Consider the following 16,737-nt stretch of genomic DNA (forward strand, 5'->3'; position numbering starts at 1 on the left):
TGCACCACACATAGAGCCTGAACTGAATGGGGGAATCTGCATTTGTTATAAACACCTGCAGATCTAATGAAGGGCTAATCCATCTTAGCACAGACTTCTATGAAAATCAGTGAAGAAATCATAAAAGCAGGAAATAATATTTCCGGGGGTATTCTGTAAACCCAGAATTTCCATACCACATTAAAGCTGAACTCTGGACACAAAAATCTTTCAGTTGGATATATTTCTTGATAGCTACAAAGGATATATGTCTCCTTTGTCAGCACCAAATGCCTTTGCAAACCAAGACATTACCTTGTTAAAGTAGCAGTGACATTATCACTGTGCTGTACATAGCCTGTGCAGAGAACAGAGCTGTGGGAGGGGCTCAGTAGGCCCCACCTACTGCAGGCTGCCTGCAGAAAACTACAGGAGGGGCGGAGACAAAACCAGTCACCCGGCACAAGGAGAGAGAGCAGCAGTGACTGGTTTTTATTAGAGGAAGCTCCTGCAAAATAACCAAGTGTCACACTGGATTACTGCACAGACCTGGAAGAATTACACAAAGCACACCAAGTTTTCATCTTGTACTTACACATTATTTGCTAATCCTTGAGTTGAGCTTTATATTTTTGACAGCTTTAGAAAATTACAATAACTGCAGATTAAAATGCACAGGTCATTTTTAATAACAATAAATTCTAATATGGCTTGTGTAGCCATTTATTTTTTTTATTTTTTTTTTAACAAAAGTGGGTTTTCCTTTAAGTGAACTAAATTGGGATTTAGTAATAACTCACAGACTGTGGTCAGAAAGCTCCGGTTTGCAGGTTTTTATTGAGTCCGGGACATGTAACGTTATCTTGTTACATAATAAAGAATCTTAGAGGGGCTGTTGCTCAACACACAGCACCCAATATAACATCATACAGAACTTGCTGACTTCCCTGCGACCTCTGGCAGGGTGACTGCAGCAAGTGAGTAATCTCTGCTAAATGATGATGCACTGCAGAAAATATCCCAAACAGCCAGAAAATAATGTCTTACAAAGCGCTAAGGAAAATATTGCTTTACTACGACAACTTAGATTAAATGGATTATTGCCAGTTTCTACAAGTGCATGTTTTGTGTTATATTTTTATAAATGTGTAGGTGTGGTGTTGGTAGCACTATTGATTTGAAGTGTACTTACAAACAACACTTTTTTTTTTGTATTTGAATAGAGTGGGAAGGATTATCATTTCTTTCAGGTTTTAATTGCTGTCTGTGTCCCTGCTAGGGTGACCTGGTGACCAATGTCACTGTGACAGAAAGTAAAGGGAAATCCATAATTTTATTTTAGCACCAGAATAGAGGAAAATCTCACTATGCAGACACCCGTTCCTGTCATAAGTGTCTAAAAAGTGATTTCCTTTTCTTAACTGATTGCCAACTGTATACTGTACATATACGGCGGCAAAGCAGCTCCCCCGTGCAGAATCACGTACCTAATTTCTAAGCCCTGGTAGAATGAGGCGGCGACAGCAGGGCTCATAATGGGAGATCGCCTCGCTGCAGGTCAGCGGGATGGGGGGTGAGGAGGGGGTCCTGTGTAAGTTCACCTTACAGATTTTTCTGTAAAGGTGAACTTACCCTTTAAGTCCACGCAATACAAGTACAGTAGGTGTCAGCAGACCCACACTGCAGTGCAATACAATGCATAAGCCATATGCTGTGGTGCTTGGTTTTCAATAAAATTGTACAGATCTGATTTACCGACCATTGATGTGTATTGGCAACCTATTATAAATTAATGGCGAGCCATAAAGGATAAGTTCAACTTTAGGAGAATGTTACATGTTACACCCATATTTAGGTTGTAACATGTAATATGCTCCTATCCACCCACCTCCTGCCGTCAGTGCTCCCCGCTCAGTGACAGTGGATCTTCTTCCCACACCCGCTGTCAAAATTTGAAAAAAAGCATAGCTGTGCGGGGCTCCGCCCACATGGTCATGTCATTTATTCACAGTTTCCTGTAAATGAATAGACTACAAGTACTATCAGCCATTGCGGCTGACAGTTTGTAGTTTTTAATGAACTGTAAGGTAACTGGTGAGTGCTCTCATAGTTCATTGATTCTTCCTGCCATTCAGAAACTGCCTGGCCTTATCAGAGGTAAGGGCAGACCGTGTACTGAGAGTCTGCAGGCTCTAGGCATTGTACCTGCGATCTGCTGTTCGTGAGTGTAATGCTTTACAGGATGTAATTAAAAAAATAAAAAATAAAGGAACACAATTTTACCTGCAAAAAGATGTGCATTTATTATTTTTGTTTTACAAAAGGTGAGCATAGCCTTTAATGCAGCTCACATTAACACACAAAAAAACACTACATTGCAGTGCGTTGCCTTAAAGAAAAGGGTGCATGTCTTATTTTTTGTGCATTATTGTATGTTGTCAGCTCATTCAACATGAGTGGGTTGTGTAAAGGTGGAGATCCTTAACGCATAGTAGTGTGTTGCATTAACACATTTATTTGAAAAAAAGTACAGCAGCATGATTTTCTTTGCACCAGAATGCGCATAAATGCATGTAAAAGGAAAAAGTGTTTGCATACTAAAGGTAAAAAAATTGCACCACAAACGCATTACAAACACGTTTAAATGCACATGCAGTGGAGTACTCTGAAACTGGGCATTGTGGTGTAAATGAGCCTCAAGTGTATTACAGAGGTTTTACAATTCTTAAAATAAATGTAGATTTTTCAGAAGGATCACTGTTTTAGACCAAATAATGTGTCATTTATTAAAAATGCATTTAAAAAAAAGCCAGCCATGTTTGTAACCTCTAAAAAAAATTCAACTATTTTTTAAAGGTATCTGTCAATGGAAGATCAGTCACCGTGCCACATCACAGCAGTGTGTTTGAAATTGATGTATATGGAGCTGTCATACATGAAGTCAAGATTCCTAAACTAGGATTTGTGTTGACATTTACACCATCAATCAATGAGTTTATGCTGCAGCTTAATCCCCATGTGTTCTCTTCAAGTACATCAGGACTTTGTGGTAAGTACTGCAAAGATAGATAGATAGATAGATAGATAGATAGATAGATAGATAGATAGATAGATAGATAGATAGATAGATAGATAGATAGATAGATTTATTGTCATTCCAATATAAATTCACAATAATGTTTCTGTCCTACTCCACCCATACCATAAAAACATATATCACACACTCATTCATAGTACATACAGTAAATCAAACCAATATAAAAAAAACTAAAACATTCCCTTTTAGAAAAAAGAACACCTGTTATAACAATAACAATGTTTGCGTAGGCCTCAACCTCAGCTCAAATCAACTCTCCCCCAAGTCAACTAGAGGACTGCTTTTTTCCACCCAAGGCAGTCTTATTGACCTGTGGTAAGGAAAGGCATGACAATCGGGTGGATGTGGCTTCAGCTCTGATTGGACTGGAGGCCTGAAATTATGAGGCTCAGAAAGAGCATCTTTGTGTTGTCAAAGTAGACATAGGTACCCCAAGATACTATCTGTGTTGTAATTTCTACTTGTTTAGAACATGTGAAAGGTTTACTGTAATGTTGCACTCTTCTGGTTAAAACATATTAAAGAAAATGTTTTTTTATTCCTTGCACAGGTGTATGTGACCACAATCCAGGTAATGACTTCACACTAAGGGATGGCTCAGTAACTAGAGACAGTAACCTATTCATAAAGCAGTGGACCTTGTCCGACCATATGGGTAGAGTATGTGAACCTATAATAGAAGATGTCTGTACCCATCCTCCCAGCCCCCAGTGTAACATCTTGCTCTCCAAAACATTTGAGGCATGCCACTCCAAGATCCAACCCAGCACCTACTTCTCCCTGTGCCAGGAGAGCAGCTGCCATGGACAAGACTTCTGTGATATCATTGCCGGATACAGCCACCTTTGCCGAATACACGGCGTGTGCATAGACTGGAGAACAACAGACCTTTGCCGTGAGTACACTATGTCTTACTTATCTGCAGAAAAACATGACTAATATAGCAAAAGCACGATCTATAAATAGTCATATCACTGCTTACAGTAAAGAACTTGCAAAGAATTGGTTTGCTTTACTCTGCCATCCCTAACTGCATGTAGTTACTTTACTTCACTCCTCCACTGCTCCATTCAGTGCTAGGAGCTAAAGCAAACTCTCGGCATTTCCAGGTATGGATCTCATACCCATCAACTGTCAGTCCAGAAACAGTGTGACACTTTCATTGTCATCTCTGTACATTATAAGTGACACCAAAATATTAAAGCTGAAGTTTAGGTATAGCAATTATTACATAGTTACATTGGTCCAGCTTGAGAAAATCGAAAGTGTTCCCTAAATGGCGCCTCTGCCAAGCGAGTGACCTCTTGTGTTCAGCAAGCAGCAAGACAGTCACTTGGCACGGGTTCTGTAAGCTAGTGGAAATTGCTGTAGTTGCAGTGCCTACTAGCCTTTCATGTACTAGTGCAATAGTACAAAGGAGGTGCTCTGGTGTCAGGAATCAGCAGCAAGGATGGCCAAATCTGCGTAGCTACACTATTAAACTGGGAGCAGAATATATATATATGTGAATTTATTAATAGTTAACAAAAGACATCCAAACACCAGCAAACATCAAACATAAAGATATCGGTGAATCAAAAACCTAAACCGTATACCTAATTACCTAACTGACCAGAACAGAATAACAGATATCCTAACTATCGGACAAACTATATACAATATATACAAATGGGGAACACAGGAAAGCAAGGTAAAACTGGGGGGGCAGGGAAGATATAGGAAGGGGAAAGCTAAACTGGGATCAGGAACAAGGGAAGGAAGGAACAAGACAGCAGAGTTCAAGTTATGTGCCACAGTCAAAAGCACAGTCAAAAGTAGGCACAGGATAAATGGCTGTCAGTATCTGGCAGCAAAAAAAACACTGACACAAAGTGTAATGGTAGACGGGGGACTAAATACCTTCCCAGCAGCCAGCATCAGGTGGAGACTGTTTACTGCAATCTGCTGGCTGCTGGGAGACACCCACTGACGGACACCAGAAATAAAACCTCCCACTCTGGGAAGCACAGTACTATCAGCGGGTGATTCAGATCCTGACAAGAGGGTTTTGGTGGGGATGTGTTCAAGAATAGTTCTTAGGATTAGTTGGCAACTTCAATGACTACAGGTGATCATTGTAGACATTTTTGAAAATAAGAAATCCACTAACAAGTTTCCAGAATGATCTTTGTTATACATAGCAGTCAACAAAGGAAATCCATTGCGTTTTGGAAGCTAACAATGCTCTCCTTCCTCAGGGCCAAGAAGTGGTAGTTGTAAAATCTGTACTGCTTTGAGTGCTATTAGTAACAGACATTTCTATCCCTCATATAAGCCAGCAATTCAGTAGTAAAGGTACACTGTTATCAATGTTCTCATTATAAGTTTAGTATGGATTGCCAAGCTTTGTGGTTTTTTAGAGACATCTCACTTTCCTATACCCACACACATCATTGTAGCTATTTTTCTTTATTGCCCTTCTCTGGAAACCCCCCCTTCATCTCTACCATAAATCCCCCTCCCACCCATTTACCACCCATTGTTGTAACATCATGCTTCCACTGCTGAATTTTTAAAGTGGTTGTAAAGGCAGAAGGTTTTTTATCTATGCATTATGATAAAAAGCCTTCTGTGTGCAGCATCCCCCCTCAGCCCCCCAATACTTACCTGAGCCCCATCTCGATCCAGCGATGTTGCACGAGAGACTCGGCTGTTGGCTCCTCATTGGCTGAGACAGCGGCGAAGTACCATTGGCTCCCGCTGCTGTCAATCAAAGTCAGTGAGCCAATGAGGAGAGAGAGAGGGGGCGGGCCGCAGTTCCGTGTCTGAATGGAATCATGGAGCTGCGGCTTGGCTCGGGTGCCCCCATAGCAAGCTGCTTGCTGTGGGGGCACTCAACATGTGGGAGGCGCCAGGAGCGCCAAAGAGAGAACTGAGAAGAGGAGGATCTGGGCTGCCCTGTGCAAAACCACTGCACAGAGCAGGTAAGTATAACATGTTTGTTATTTTTAAACAAAATAAATTTAGACTTTAGTATTACTTTAAGGACCTGTGAGGTCTGATATACAGCCAATGAGAAAGGTCCATGCCACCAAGCAGTGATGTAGACACCTAGAGAAGGTTCCAGGTAACCACACATTTAGGCAAGTAAAATTGATATTCAGTCTAGTTTAGTTCAGTTTCTTTATTGCTGTGTCGATTAGCTGGGGGGGGGGGGGGGGGGGTGCATTGCATTGTTGTTTGTGGGTAGGGGGGTCCTTGGCCAAAGTTGAACTTCAATTCTTTTGACTTGTAGTATTTTTTATTATTTTATTGACTTGAAGTATTTAAAAAAAAAGTTCTGACATTGTTTTAGTATACAGAAGTAGTGATCTCCCCAAAGATTATGGTACAGTGTCTGCTGGATTTTCCATTGCCTCATACGACACAACTAATATCCAGCATTCTGTTCAAACACACTCGGTCTCAGCATGTTTTAGGTGGAATCACCCATATTAAGTGGGGACTTCCCTTTTTTACCCTTTGAGAGGTGTGAGCTCTACATGACTGATAAGATAATAACACCTGATGCCATCTGTCTGCACTAGGACAATAAAAGGCATTCTCATTACAGGACACCCCTGAGTCAGATAGCATGGCTGTGTCACTGCTTGTATCTCAGCCTAATGTAAATCACCCTAGTGGAAAAAAATATCTGTATAGGTTATAAGTATAAGTATCTAAAAGCCCAATATCTGAATATGCTCTGTATGTATATATATAGAGAGAGAATGTATTATACAGTATCTCACAAAAGTGAGTACACCCCTCACATTTTTGTAAAAATATTTTATTATATTTTTTCATGTGACAAAACTGAAGAAATGACACTTTGGTACAATGTAAAGTAGTGAGTGTACAGCTTCTATAACAGTGTAAATTTGCTGTCCACTCAAAATAACTCAACACACAGCCATTAATGTCTAAACCGCTGGCAACAAAAGTGAGTACACCCCTAAGTGAAAATGTCCAAATTGGGCCCAAAATGTCAATATTTTGTGCAGTCACCTTTATTTTCCAGCACTGCCTTAACCCTCTTGGGCATGGAGTTCACCAGAGAACTCCTCACCTGATTACTGCCACACATGCTTGACACCATCTGAACCAAATCCATTTATCTTGGTCTCATCAGACCACAGGACATGGTTCCAGTAATCCATGTCCTTAGTCTGCTTGTCTTCAGCAAATTGTTTGCGGTCTTTCTTGTGCATCATCTTTAGAAGAGGATTCCTTCTGGGATGACAGCCATGCAGATCAATTTGACGCAGTGTGCGGCATATGGTCTGAGCACTGACAGGCTGACCCCCCCACCCCTTCAACCTCTGCAGCAATGCTGGCAGCACTCATAGGTCTATTTTCCCAAGACAACCTCTGGATATGATGCTGAGCACGTGCACTCAGCTTCTTTGTTCGACCATGGCGAGGCCTGTTCTGAGTGGAACCTGTCCTGTTAAACCGCTGTATGGTCTTCGGCACCATGCTGCAGCTCAGTTTCAGGGTCTTGGCAATCTTCTTATAGCCTAGGCCATCTTTATGTAGAGCAACAATTCTTTTTTTCAGATCCTCAGACGCGTTTATTGCCATGAGGTGCCATGTTGAACTTCCAGTGACCACTATGAGAGAGTGAGAGCGATAACACCAAATTTAACACACCTGCTCCCCATTCACACCTGAGACCTTGTAACACTAACGAGTCACATGACACCGTGGAGGAAAAATGGCTAATTGGGCTCAATTTGGACATTTTCACTTAGGGGTGTACTCACTTTTGTTGCCAGCGGTTTAGACATTAATGACTGTGTGTTGAGTTATTTTGAGGGGACAGCAAATTGACACTGTTATACAAGCTGTACACTCACTACTTTTACATTGTAGCAAAGTTTAATTTCTTCAGTGTTGTCACATGGAAATATATATAATAAAATATTTACAAAAATGTGAGAGGTGTACTCACTTTTGTGAGATACAGTATATTCCACCTTACCAGTCCTTAGATGTGGTGACTGCGTCAGTTTTCTATTTCCAAGTAAAAAAAGTTTGCTGCAAGTACAGCAAATACCTATTCTTCTTACCAGAAATGCAGAGTTCCTATTTCCTGCATGCTGAACTAATTCTGTTATCAATTAGCATTAACAGCTATAAACAGCATCAATTAGCATGCTGTTTATACAGACATAAATGCAACAACAATTCTCATATATTTTAATGTGAATAGTGGTTCTGCCACTAGGTGGTAGTGTGTTGTGTTTACAGGCATACCCCACTTTTAACCTCCCTGGCGGTATGATTATTTCATATTTTTGCGTCTCAAAGCAGTACAATTATTTTGCATAGAAATTTGGTGTTTTATATTGTAGGTCTGTAATTCTTAGCAATAACTCACTTATATCTGTCCACCAAGAGTCTAGTAGATATCCCGGGTATGATGACGTTTGAAACACAAAATCATAAATTATAATATAATAAAAAATTATAAATAATAAAAAAATATAATAATAATAAAATAAATGTCCCCACGATTCACTATCCCTCAATTCTGCAAGTGTTCTAATTTACTATCGCTGTTTTCTAGCTGGTCTAAAGCCACTTTAGACGTAAAGGGACACTTTTTGGTTGCTATGGGCAATCTCAAGTTTCAGTATATATAACATAAAACTGCATGCAGGGCATGGGCCAAAGTACTGGGGACAAAAGGGAAGTGAAATGATTTCATACAGTACTGTAATCTGTAAGATTACAGTACTGTATGTGTTATGATTTTGACATTTTTTTGAATTTGCCACCAGGCTCCGACAGCGCGGGGGGGACATCGCAGGATCCTGGGGACAAGGTAAGTATACCACACCAGGATCCTGAAATGTAATCCCGAGTGTGGCTCGTGGTTACCTCTAATGGTGCAGAAATTTAACCCCGAGCCACACTCGGGAATACCGTCAGGGAGGCTACGTACTCAATGGAGTTTATTTACTAAAGCTGGAAAGTGCAAAATCAGGCTCACTTCTGCATAGAAACCAATGAGCTTCTAACCCCAGCTTGTTCAATTAAACTTTGGTAATAAAACATGGAAGCTCATTGGTTTCTATACAGAAGTGAGCCTGATTTTGCACTTTCCAGCTTTAATAAATAAACCCCATTGCGTACTTAAAAGTCGGGTCTGCCTGTAATACCTGCCTAATGTAATATTCCTCCTTGTAGAACTACATAGTTACAATGTAATTCCCTGTATCTGTGTTGTTGTTGATTTTAATAAAAACAAGGAGGACTCAGCCATGTGTTTAGCATCTTGATTGATAAGAGTCATATCTAAGTCAAATTATCCTTTTTTCTGTATTTATAAAGAGAAGTATGTTTAAAAAAAAAAAAAAAAATCATATTTACCTAGGTCCGATGCTGCATCTGTCCCCCGTCCCCTCTACACTGAGAACCGAGTGATTGAACACTGCTGATTGCTCAGTTCTCACAGCTCCGTGAGCAGAGAACTGCAGACTGTCAGTCACAGCTTTCTGCTCTGCTCCCTCCTCGCTCATTGGAGCGCTGAGCCATGGAGGGGTGGGGGCAGCCAGCTCAGGCTCTCAGCGGCTCGCTGAGAGCCTGAGCTGGGTATCGGTCCAGGCACCTGATGGATGCCAACTCCGTGGTCGTGATGACGCGGTGCCTGGGCCAACTTCTGTGACGTCAGCAGAGAGCGGACTTTAGACCGCTGTCTGCTGAAAATGGGTCACTGGAGTGCAAAACGAACTGCACTCCTGTGATCCATAGGAGGAGAACAACCAAACGAGCATTGGCTATACGTCTCCTTTAACTAATTCTCCTACCCTCAATGTAAAGAAGATGAGGCAAGGAAGATATGTTTGAAGTGCAGCCTGGGTGACAATCATGGCTCCCTCCATAGATACAGTGTAAAAGTGAACAGTGTCACCCAGGGACAGAAAAGTGTATTATTCACATAATTACCATGGGAGAATAAAAAAAATGCCTTAAAAAAAAAAGAAAACGATTGCAGCCACCACATCTAAGAACTGATAAGCCAGAAAATATTACATTTTTGTTTAGGGGTTTAGATATGCTTTAAAGCATAGATACATTAGGAAGCTGCAAAATTCTCAAAGTCTTAGACATATAGAATTCCACTTTTGTGTCTCCAGGATCACACAAAGCATAAATATGGTCCTCATCTTCTGTACATCACTTTAAGTATGCAATCCCCGCACAGTTGCAAAGATACATTGACGTCATCCAGTTAAAGCAACTGTAAATATTTAAAAATAGAATATCAAATTATCAAAGAGAAACATGATTTTATATTTATATGAATTAAATGTATTTTTTTTTCATAATGAACTACATACCAAATTAGTATTTTCTGTTTAAAGTTAAAATAAAACACATATGTATTTTTTTTATCTTTTTAGTTAAAATGTGTACTTTTATTTTGCACATTGAGGAATAAATTATATGTGCATGACTCGCATTGATCAAAATCTGTGTAATTGTAATGAACTGCATGTGATTGCAAAATATTGTATTAATTCTCCTCTAGAGGAAAATGTTAATGCTAGCGTATTTAAAACAAAACTCCTAGGCTACACAAATATTGTCTACATACTGCAGGCATGAATATCCCTACTTAAAGTGGTATTAAACCCAAAAAGCAAATATGTATTATTTTGCAGCTTACTATATCTTAAATGGTAGCATTCATTTTCTTTTTTAAGCTTTTCTTCTTCTATATTCATCTGCTGATCCAGCCAGGAGGTCTGTTCTTTTTTTAAAAACACAAGCTCTCCAGCAGAATGTATCAGTTACACAGATGAGACAAACCATTTAACAGAGGTGCTAAAATGATCAGCTATCATATACAGGCATACCCCACTTTTAAGTACACAATGGGGTTTATTTACTAAAGCTGTAAAGTGCTAAATCAGGCTCACTTCTGCATAGAAACCAATCAGCTTCCAGGTTTTATTACCAAAACCCTAATTGAACAAGCTGAGGTTAGAAGCTCATTGGTTTCTATGCAGAAGTGAGCCTGATTTTTCACTTTCCAGCTTTAGTAAATAAACCCCATTGTGTACTTAAAAGTGGGGTATGCCTGTATCCATGTAAATTCTTTATCCCAGAAAGAAAAAACTGCTGTAATTGCTTTTAGTGTGAGTTGGAGTTTGGCATCAATTTGTTAGTGTATTAAAATCTGCTAATACATTTAACACCCCCCCCCCCCCCCCCCAGACTAACAGTGCTGCTGTCTGCTGTACCCGCTGTGCTCCTTCATCCAGAGTGAAGGAACACTAATACAGGAGGTGTGTTTTTGGCCAGATCACCAGGTGAAAACAGAGAGAAGAAAGTCTAGAAAAAGAAAACTAATGGCACCGCCACACCTAATGATTGGCAAGCTGTAATATATCACATCTTTGGTGGGGGGTACCAAAACTGAGCAAAACCCTCACAGTAATTTTACAAAAGAAGTTGCCTTTCATTTACAACTGCTTTCTATCCTTATTTTACAGCATAGAGAATACAGCCAGAGGACAGGGATTCTCATTTTTGGCTTTAAAATTACCACAGCAGAGGTCTGATTTTAGGGTTCTAGCAGGATGAACCCCCACTTAGACATCTATAGCAGTCAACTGGTGATTCAGACTTCCCAAAATTCAAATATTAGTTTTGGATGAATTTAGCCTTTAACATTTGATTAAACCCCATCTGAACTGTTAACCATCAGATTATTCCTTTCACAATTTCTAAATATTTATAGAACAATAGGCCTTCGATTTATCAGCATAACGATTTACTCAACATCGGTCTGTGGTTTTGGTTTAAGCCTGAGCCTAGGTTCAGACTAGTGCGATCTCAGACATCGCATTTGGTGCGATCACATGTGATGTCTGAGCAATGCGAGTTCAGCCATACAGTTGTATGGCTGAACTCGCACTGTATTCGCACAGAAAAAGGTGCAGGGACTTGTTTTTCCCCGCACTAGAATCGGATCGCATGGGTGTTCTCACCTATGTGATCCGATTCCTGTACCAATCCACAGTTTGCACTGCGATCTAAGAACCGTTCTGGGGGTGTCATTAATAATGTATTGACACCTGCAGCGGTTCGCAAAGGGCAGTGTGAACTGCCTTTGGGAGAGAAGCGATGCGGGAACCGGCGATGTAATTGTGCTGGTTCCAGCATCGTACTAGTCTGAACCTAGGCTTAAAGCGGTAGTAAACTGCTGGTGCTTTAAAAAAATGCAAGGCAATGTCATAAGCACATTATGAGAAACTTACCTTAGAACAAAGCCCTCCAGTGCCGCAATGTCACCGCTGAGATGGCTGGCATCTTCCCCTGGTCTTCCTTCCGGGTTCACGTCTCAGGCTACATGAGTGGCCAGGGGCATGATGATGTCACTCCGAGGACGAGCGCAGGAGCCGCCGTTTCCGCCACGGGCTTTGAAGGTCCGACACTGTAAGCCGGACCTTTAGAGTGCATGCGCTGATGATGTCATCAGCTGCATGCACTCTGAATATCTCCTAAAGAGTGCAAAGGGTCCTTTTTAAATTAGGGGGTGCACGAGTTTAGTCAGGCCTATGACAGCACAAAACCTGAATACACCACTGACTGAAAGGGGATGTTATTTCTTGTATGGGGTTGATTAGTGTAAATAATACTGATCTCTGCTCTGCACAACACATACTTCTGACCCCTGCACTCTGTTACACACTACTGACTTCTGAACTTTACATTACTTACTCCTAACCCCTGCACAGTGTGTTACACAAAATACGTTGAGTTGCACATTCCTGACTTCTGAACTCTGGGTTAGTTACTGGTAAACCCTGCACTGTGCATTACATACTACTGACCAGTGAACTCCGCATTACTTACTTGAACTCCACACTCTGCATACTATGTACTATATGTAATGCAATCTGAGTGCAGATGTCGGGAGACATTTGCACTCAGATTGCATACTACTGCCCTCTGAACTATGTGTTACCTATTACTGACCCCTGAACTATGTGTTACCTATTACTGACCCCTGAACTATGTGTTACCTACTACTGACCCCTGAACTATGTGTTACCTATTACTGACCCCTGAACTGTGTGTTACCTACTACTGACCCCTGAACTATGTGTTACCTACTACTGACCCCTGAATTCTTCAAACCTTCCTTGCTTTTAATGGGTGCTTGCTTGGAGTATCTCTTCAAACTAAAGCACGCTGGACCCTGGTGATCTATGATATCTTTTATGTTGTTTAGGTAGATCATCACCTCTCCAGGGTTCCCTGACCCTGATGTACACTATATATACTTTTTTGCCCCATGGTTCAAAATGTCTAGTATATCCACACACATACACACAAAAAAAAACCTTCTTTATGTTTCAGCCATGAACTGTCCAAGTACTATGGTGTACAACCACTGCCGGGTAGGATGTGACAGGGACTGCGCAAGCATCCACAATGCAACAGACTGCTCTGACCACCCAACAGAAGGCTGCTTTTGCCCAGATGGAAAAGTAACGTTACATGGAAAATGTGTCTCGGAAAGTGCCTGCACCCAGTGTGTTGATATTTACGGAACTGAGTATAAGGTATGTCATGGTATTTGTCACATTCAAGAAAAGTTCCAATCTAAACCAAAAAGGTTGTTGTTTTTTGAGAAATTAAACAAGGATTATACTATGTGTTTACCTTATATGCAGAAAGTGCTTAGTGTAGTTCTTCTATAAGAAGCTCTGTGGATCAATATCGGGTTGATTCACTAAAGGCAAATAGACAGTTGCAGTCAGCAAATGTAGTTGCTCCAGAGCTTAGTAAATGAGATGAAGCTTCACTTTGCAAAAAATAACCAATCATGTGCAAGGAAAAAAAAACAGCATTTTTGTTTGCACATGATTGGATGATGGAAATCAGCAGAGTTTCTGCTCATTTACTAAACTGGAGAAACTGCAGTGGCAGAGTGCAACTGTACTTTGCAAAGTGCACAGTCTATTTGCCTTTAGTAAATCAATCCCTATGTGTCTATACTTCTTGTGCAAGCTCATCTGAGACAATTAGAGGCCAAGGGAGAAAGGATGTCTTGTGTGTAGCAGATATGCAATAGAGGAGATTCTGCCCTCCTGGCGAGAATAAGGGAAAATTAGAGAGCTGCTTAGTTAGCAAAAAAGTCTATCCATCCTCCCCCAACTACTGAGGCATGAGTCGTAAGGACTGAAGGGGTTAATAACATGACATTACCAAATGATCTGTGCAGCTATTTTCAATCAATTAATACACATAAATGTGCATCAACACAAACATCCGAAAACCACAGCAAAATACAGGTGCATCTCAAATAATTAGACTATGATCAAAAGGTTAATTCATTTCAGTAATTCAATTCAAAAAGTGAAACTCATATATTATATAGATGCTTTACGCACAGTACACACAGTGATATATAAATATATTTTTTTTTATAATTGACAATTTTTATTGTAAACAATACAATAGTTGAAAATAACATTGCATATGAAAAAAAAAGGGTAATGAAAACATAGTATTCATAATAGACTTCTCTAGAAAAGGGCATAGTGGACCGTAGAAATCTAGACTGACGTACGAAAATTGCTTAGCTCAGTCTTCCAGATAGGGGGGAAAGAAAAGAGAGAGAAGAGAAAAGAGAGAAAAGGGAAGGGAGAAAGGTATAGAAAGGACCCAGATATTAGGGTGCGTCTCTCCTGGGCTCCGGGTGTTTACAGTGTACAAGGCGGAGGGGGTCTCATGGAATCGTGGCACAGTGATATATTTCAAGCATGTCTTTCTTTTTTTTTTTTTTTTTATTATGGCTTACAGCTAGTGAAAACCCAAAATTCAGTATCTTAGAAAATTAGAATATTGTGAAAAAGTTCAATATTGTAGACTCATGGGAGTTGATTTACTAAAGGCAAAAAGACTGTTGCTCTCTGCAAGTGCAGTTGCTCCAGAGCTTACTACATGGGCAAAAGCTCTGCTGACTTCCATTATCCAAACATGTGCAAGCAAAAATGCTGTTTTTTTTCCCCTTGCAGGTGATTGGGTACCCTTTGCAAAGTGAAGCCTTACTTCATTTTCTAAGCTGTGGAGCAACTGCACTTGCAGAGGGCAACTGCATTCTGCAAAGTGCATAGTCTATTTTCTTTTAGTAAATCAACCCCATGGTGTCACAGTCTAATTAGCTAACTAACTCAAAACAGGTGTAAAGGTTTCCTGAGCCTATAAATGGTCTCTAAGTCTGGTTCAGTAGGTTACACAATCATGAGGAAGACTACTGACTTGACAGTTGTCCATAAGACAGTCATTGACACCCTCCACAAGGAGGGTAAGTCACAAAAGGTCATTGCTAAAGAAGCTGGCTGTTCACAGAGTGCTGTATACAAGCATGGTAAAAGTGGAAGGAAAAAGTGTGGTAGAAAAAGGTGCACAAGCAACAGGAATAACTGCAGGCTTGAGAGGATTGTGAAGCAAAGGCCATTCAAGAATTTGGGGGAAATTCACAAGGAGAGGACTATGGCTGGTGTCAGTGCTTCAAGAGCCACCACACACAGACGTATCCAGGACATGGGCTACAACTGTCGCATTCCTTTTCTTAAGCCACTCCTGAACCAGAGACAACATAAGAAGCGTCTTACCTTGGCTAAGGAGAAAAAGGACTGGACTGTTGCTCAGCGGTCCAAAGTTCTCTTTTCGGATGAAAGTAAATATTGCATTTTATTTGGAAATCAAGGTCCCAGAGTCTGAAGGAAGAGTGGGGAGCCATGTCATCTGCTGGTGTTGGTCCACTGTGTTTTATCAAGTGCAAAGTCAGCATAGCCCTCTGAAAAGAAATTCTAGAGCACTTAGTGCTTCACTCTGCTGACCAGCTTTATGGAGATGCTGATTTCATTTTCCAGCAGGACTTGGCACCTGCCCACACTGCCAAAAGTACCAATACCTGGTTTAATGATCATGGGATCACTGTGCTTGATTAGTCAGAAAACTTGCCTGACCTAAATCTCATAGAGAATCTGTGGGGTAATGTCAAGAGGAAGATGAGAGACACCAGACCCAACAATGCAGATGAGCTGAAGGCCGCTATCAAAGCAACCTGAGCTTCCATAACACCTCAGCAGTGACACAGGCTGATCGCCTCCATGCCACACAGCATTGATGCAGTATTTCATGCAAAAGAAGCCCCGACCAAGTATTATTGCAGTTTAACGTTAATGGCTTAACAAATTTTGGTCATAACCAGGACTTTTTTTCAGGGAGAACTTGGTGGAACTCAGTTCCACCACCTCTGGCTCAGACCCTTTGGTGCCTGCTCACCACAATCACTTGTAAACACAGAAGTCTGGTTTCTGTGTTTACAAGTGAAAGCTCTGCACTCTGTGTGTAACCCCCATGAACTCTGCACTCTGTATGTAATGCAATCCTGATATTTAATGCCCCTTTAAGACCCTTCTACTTTTTATGAAATATGACCACACCCTCTATTTGATGTGATTTGGAGGGTGTGTGTAGGGGGAGAGGTTTTGGGGGGTCGTGGTTGAGCTCCAGCACCTATTGTTTGAGAAAAAAAGCCCTGGTCATAACATAACATTTTACACGTGTTTAATCAAACATTTATCCACTTTGTTATTAATCCAGCG

The 16,737-nt window shown here is 40.7% G+C and overlaps 1 protein-coding gene across 1 annotated transcript in view; it reads left to right on the forward strand.

Moving 5' to 3' along the window:
* VWF (von Willebrand factor) overlaps positions 1-16,737 on the forward strand; it is a 363,569-nt gene that overhangs the window by 256,940 nt on the left and 89,892 nt on the right. The window contains exons 36-38 of the mRNA XM_073621285.1: positions 2,836-3,028; positions 3,627-3,971; positions 13,475-13,680. Coding sequence (XP_073477386.1) covers positions 2,836-3,028; positions 3,627-3,971; positions 13,475-13,680 — 744 coding nt within the window. The remainder of the gene's footprint in view (positions 1-2,835; positions 3,029-3,626; positions 3,972-13,474; positions 13,681-16,737) is intronic.

This window comes from Aquarana catesbeiana, linkage group LG03 (genome assembly GCF_042186555.1).
Source record: "Aquarana catesbeiana isolate 2022-GZ linkage group LG03, ASM4218655v1, whole genome shotgun sequence".
Classification (NCBI taxonomy): domain Eukaryota; kingdom Metazoa; phylum Chordata; class Amphibia; order Anura; family Ranidae; genus Aquarana; species Aquarana catesbeiana.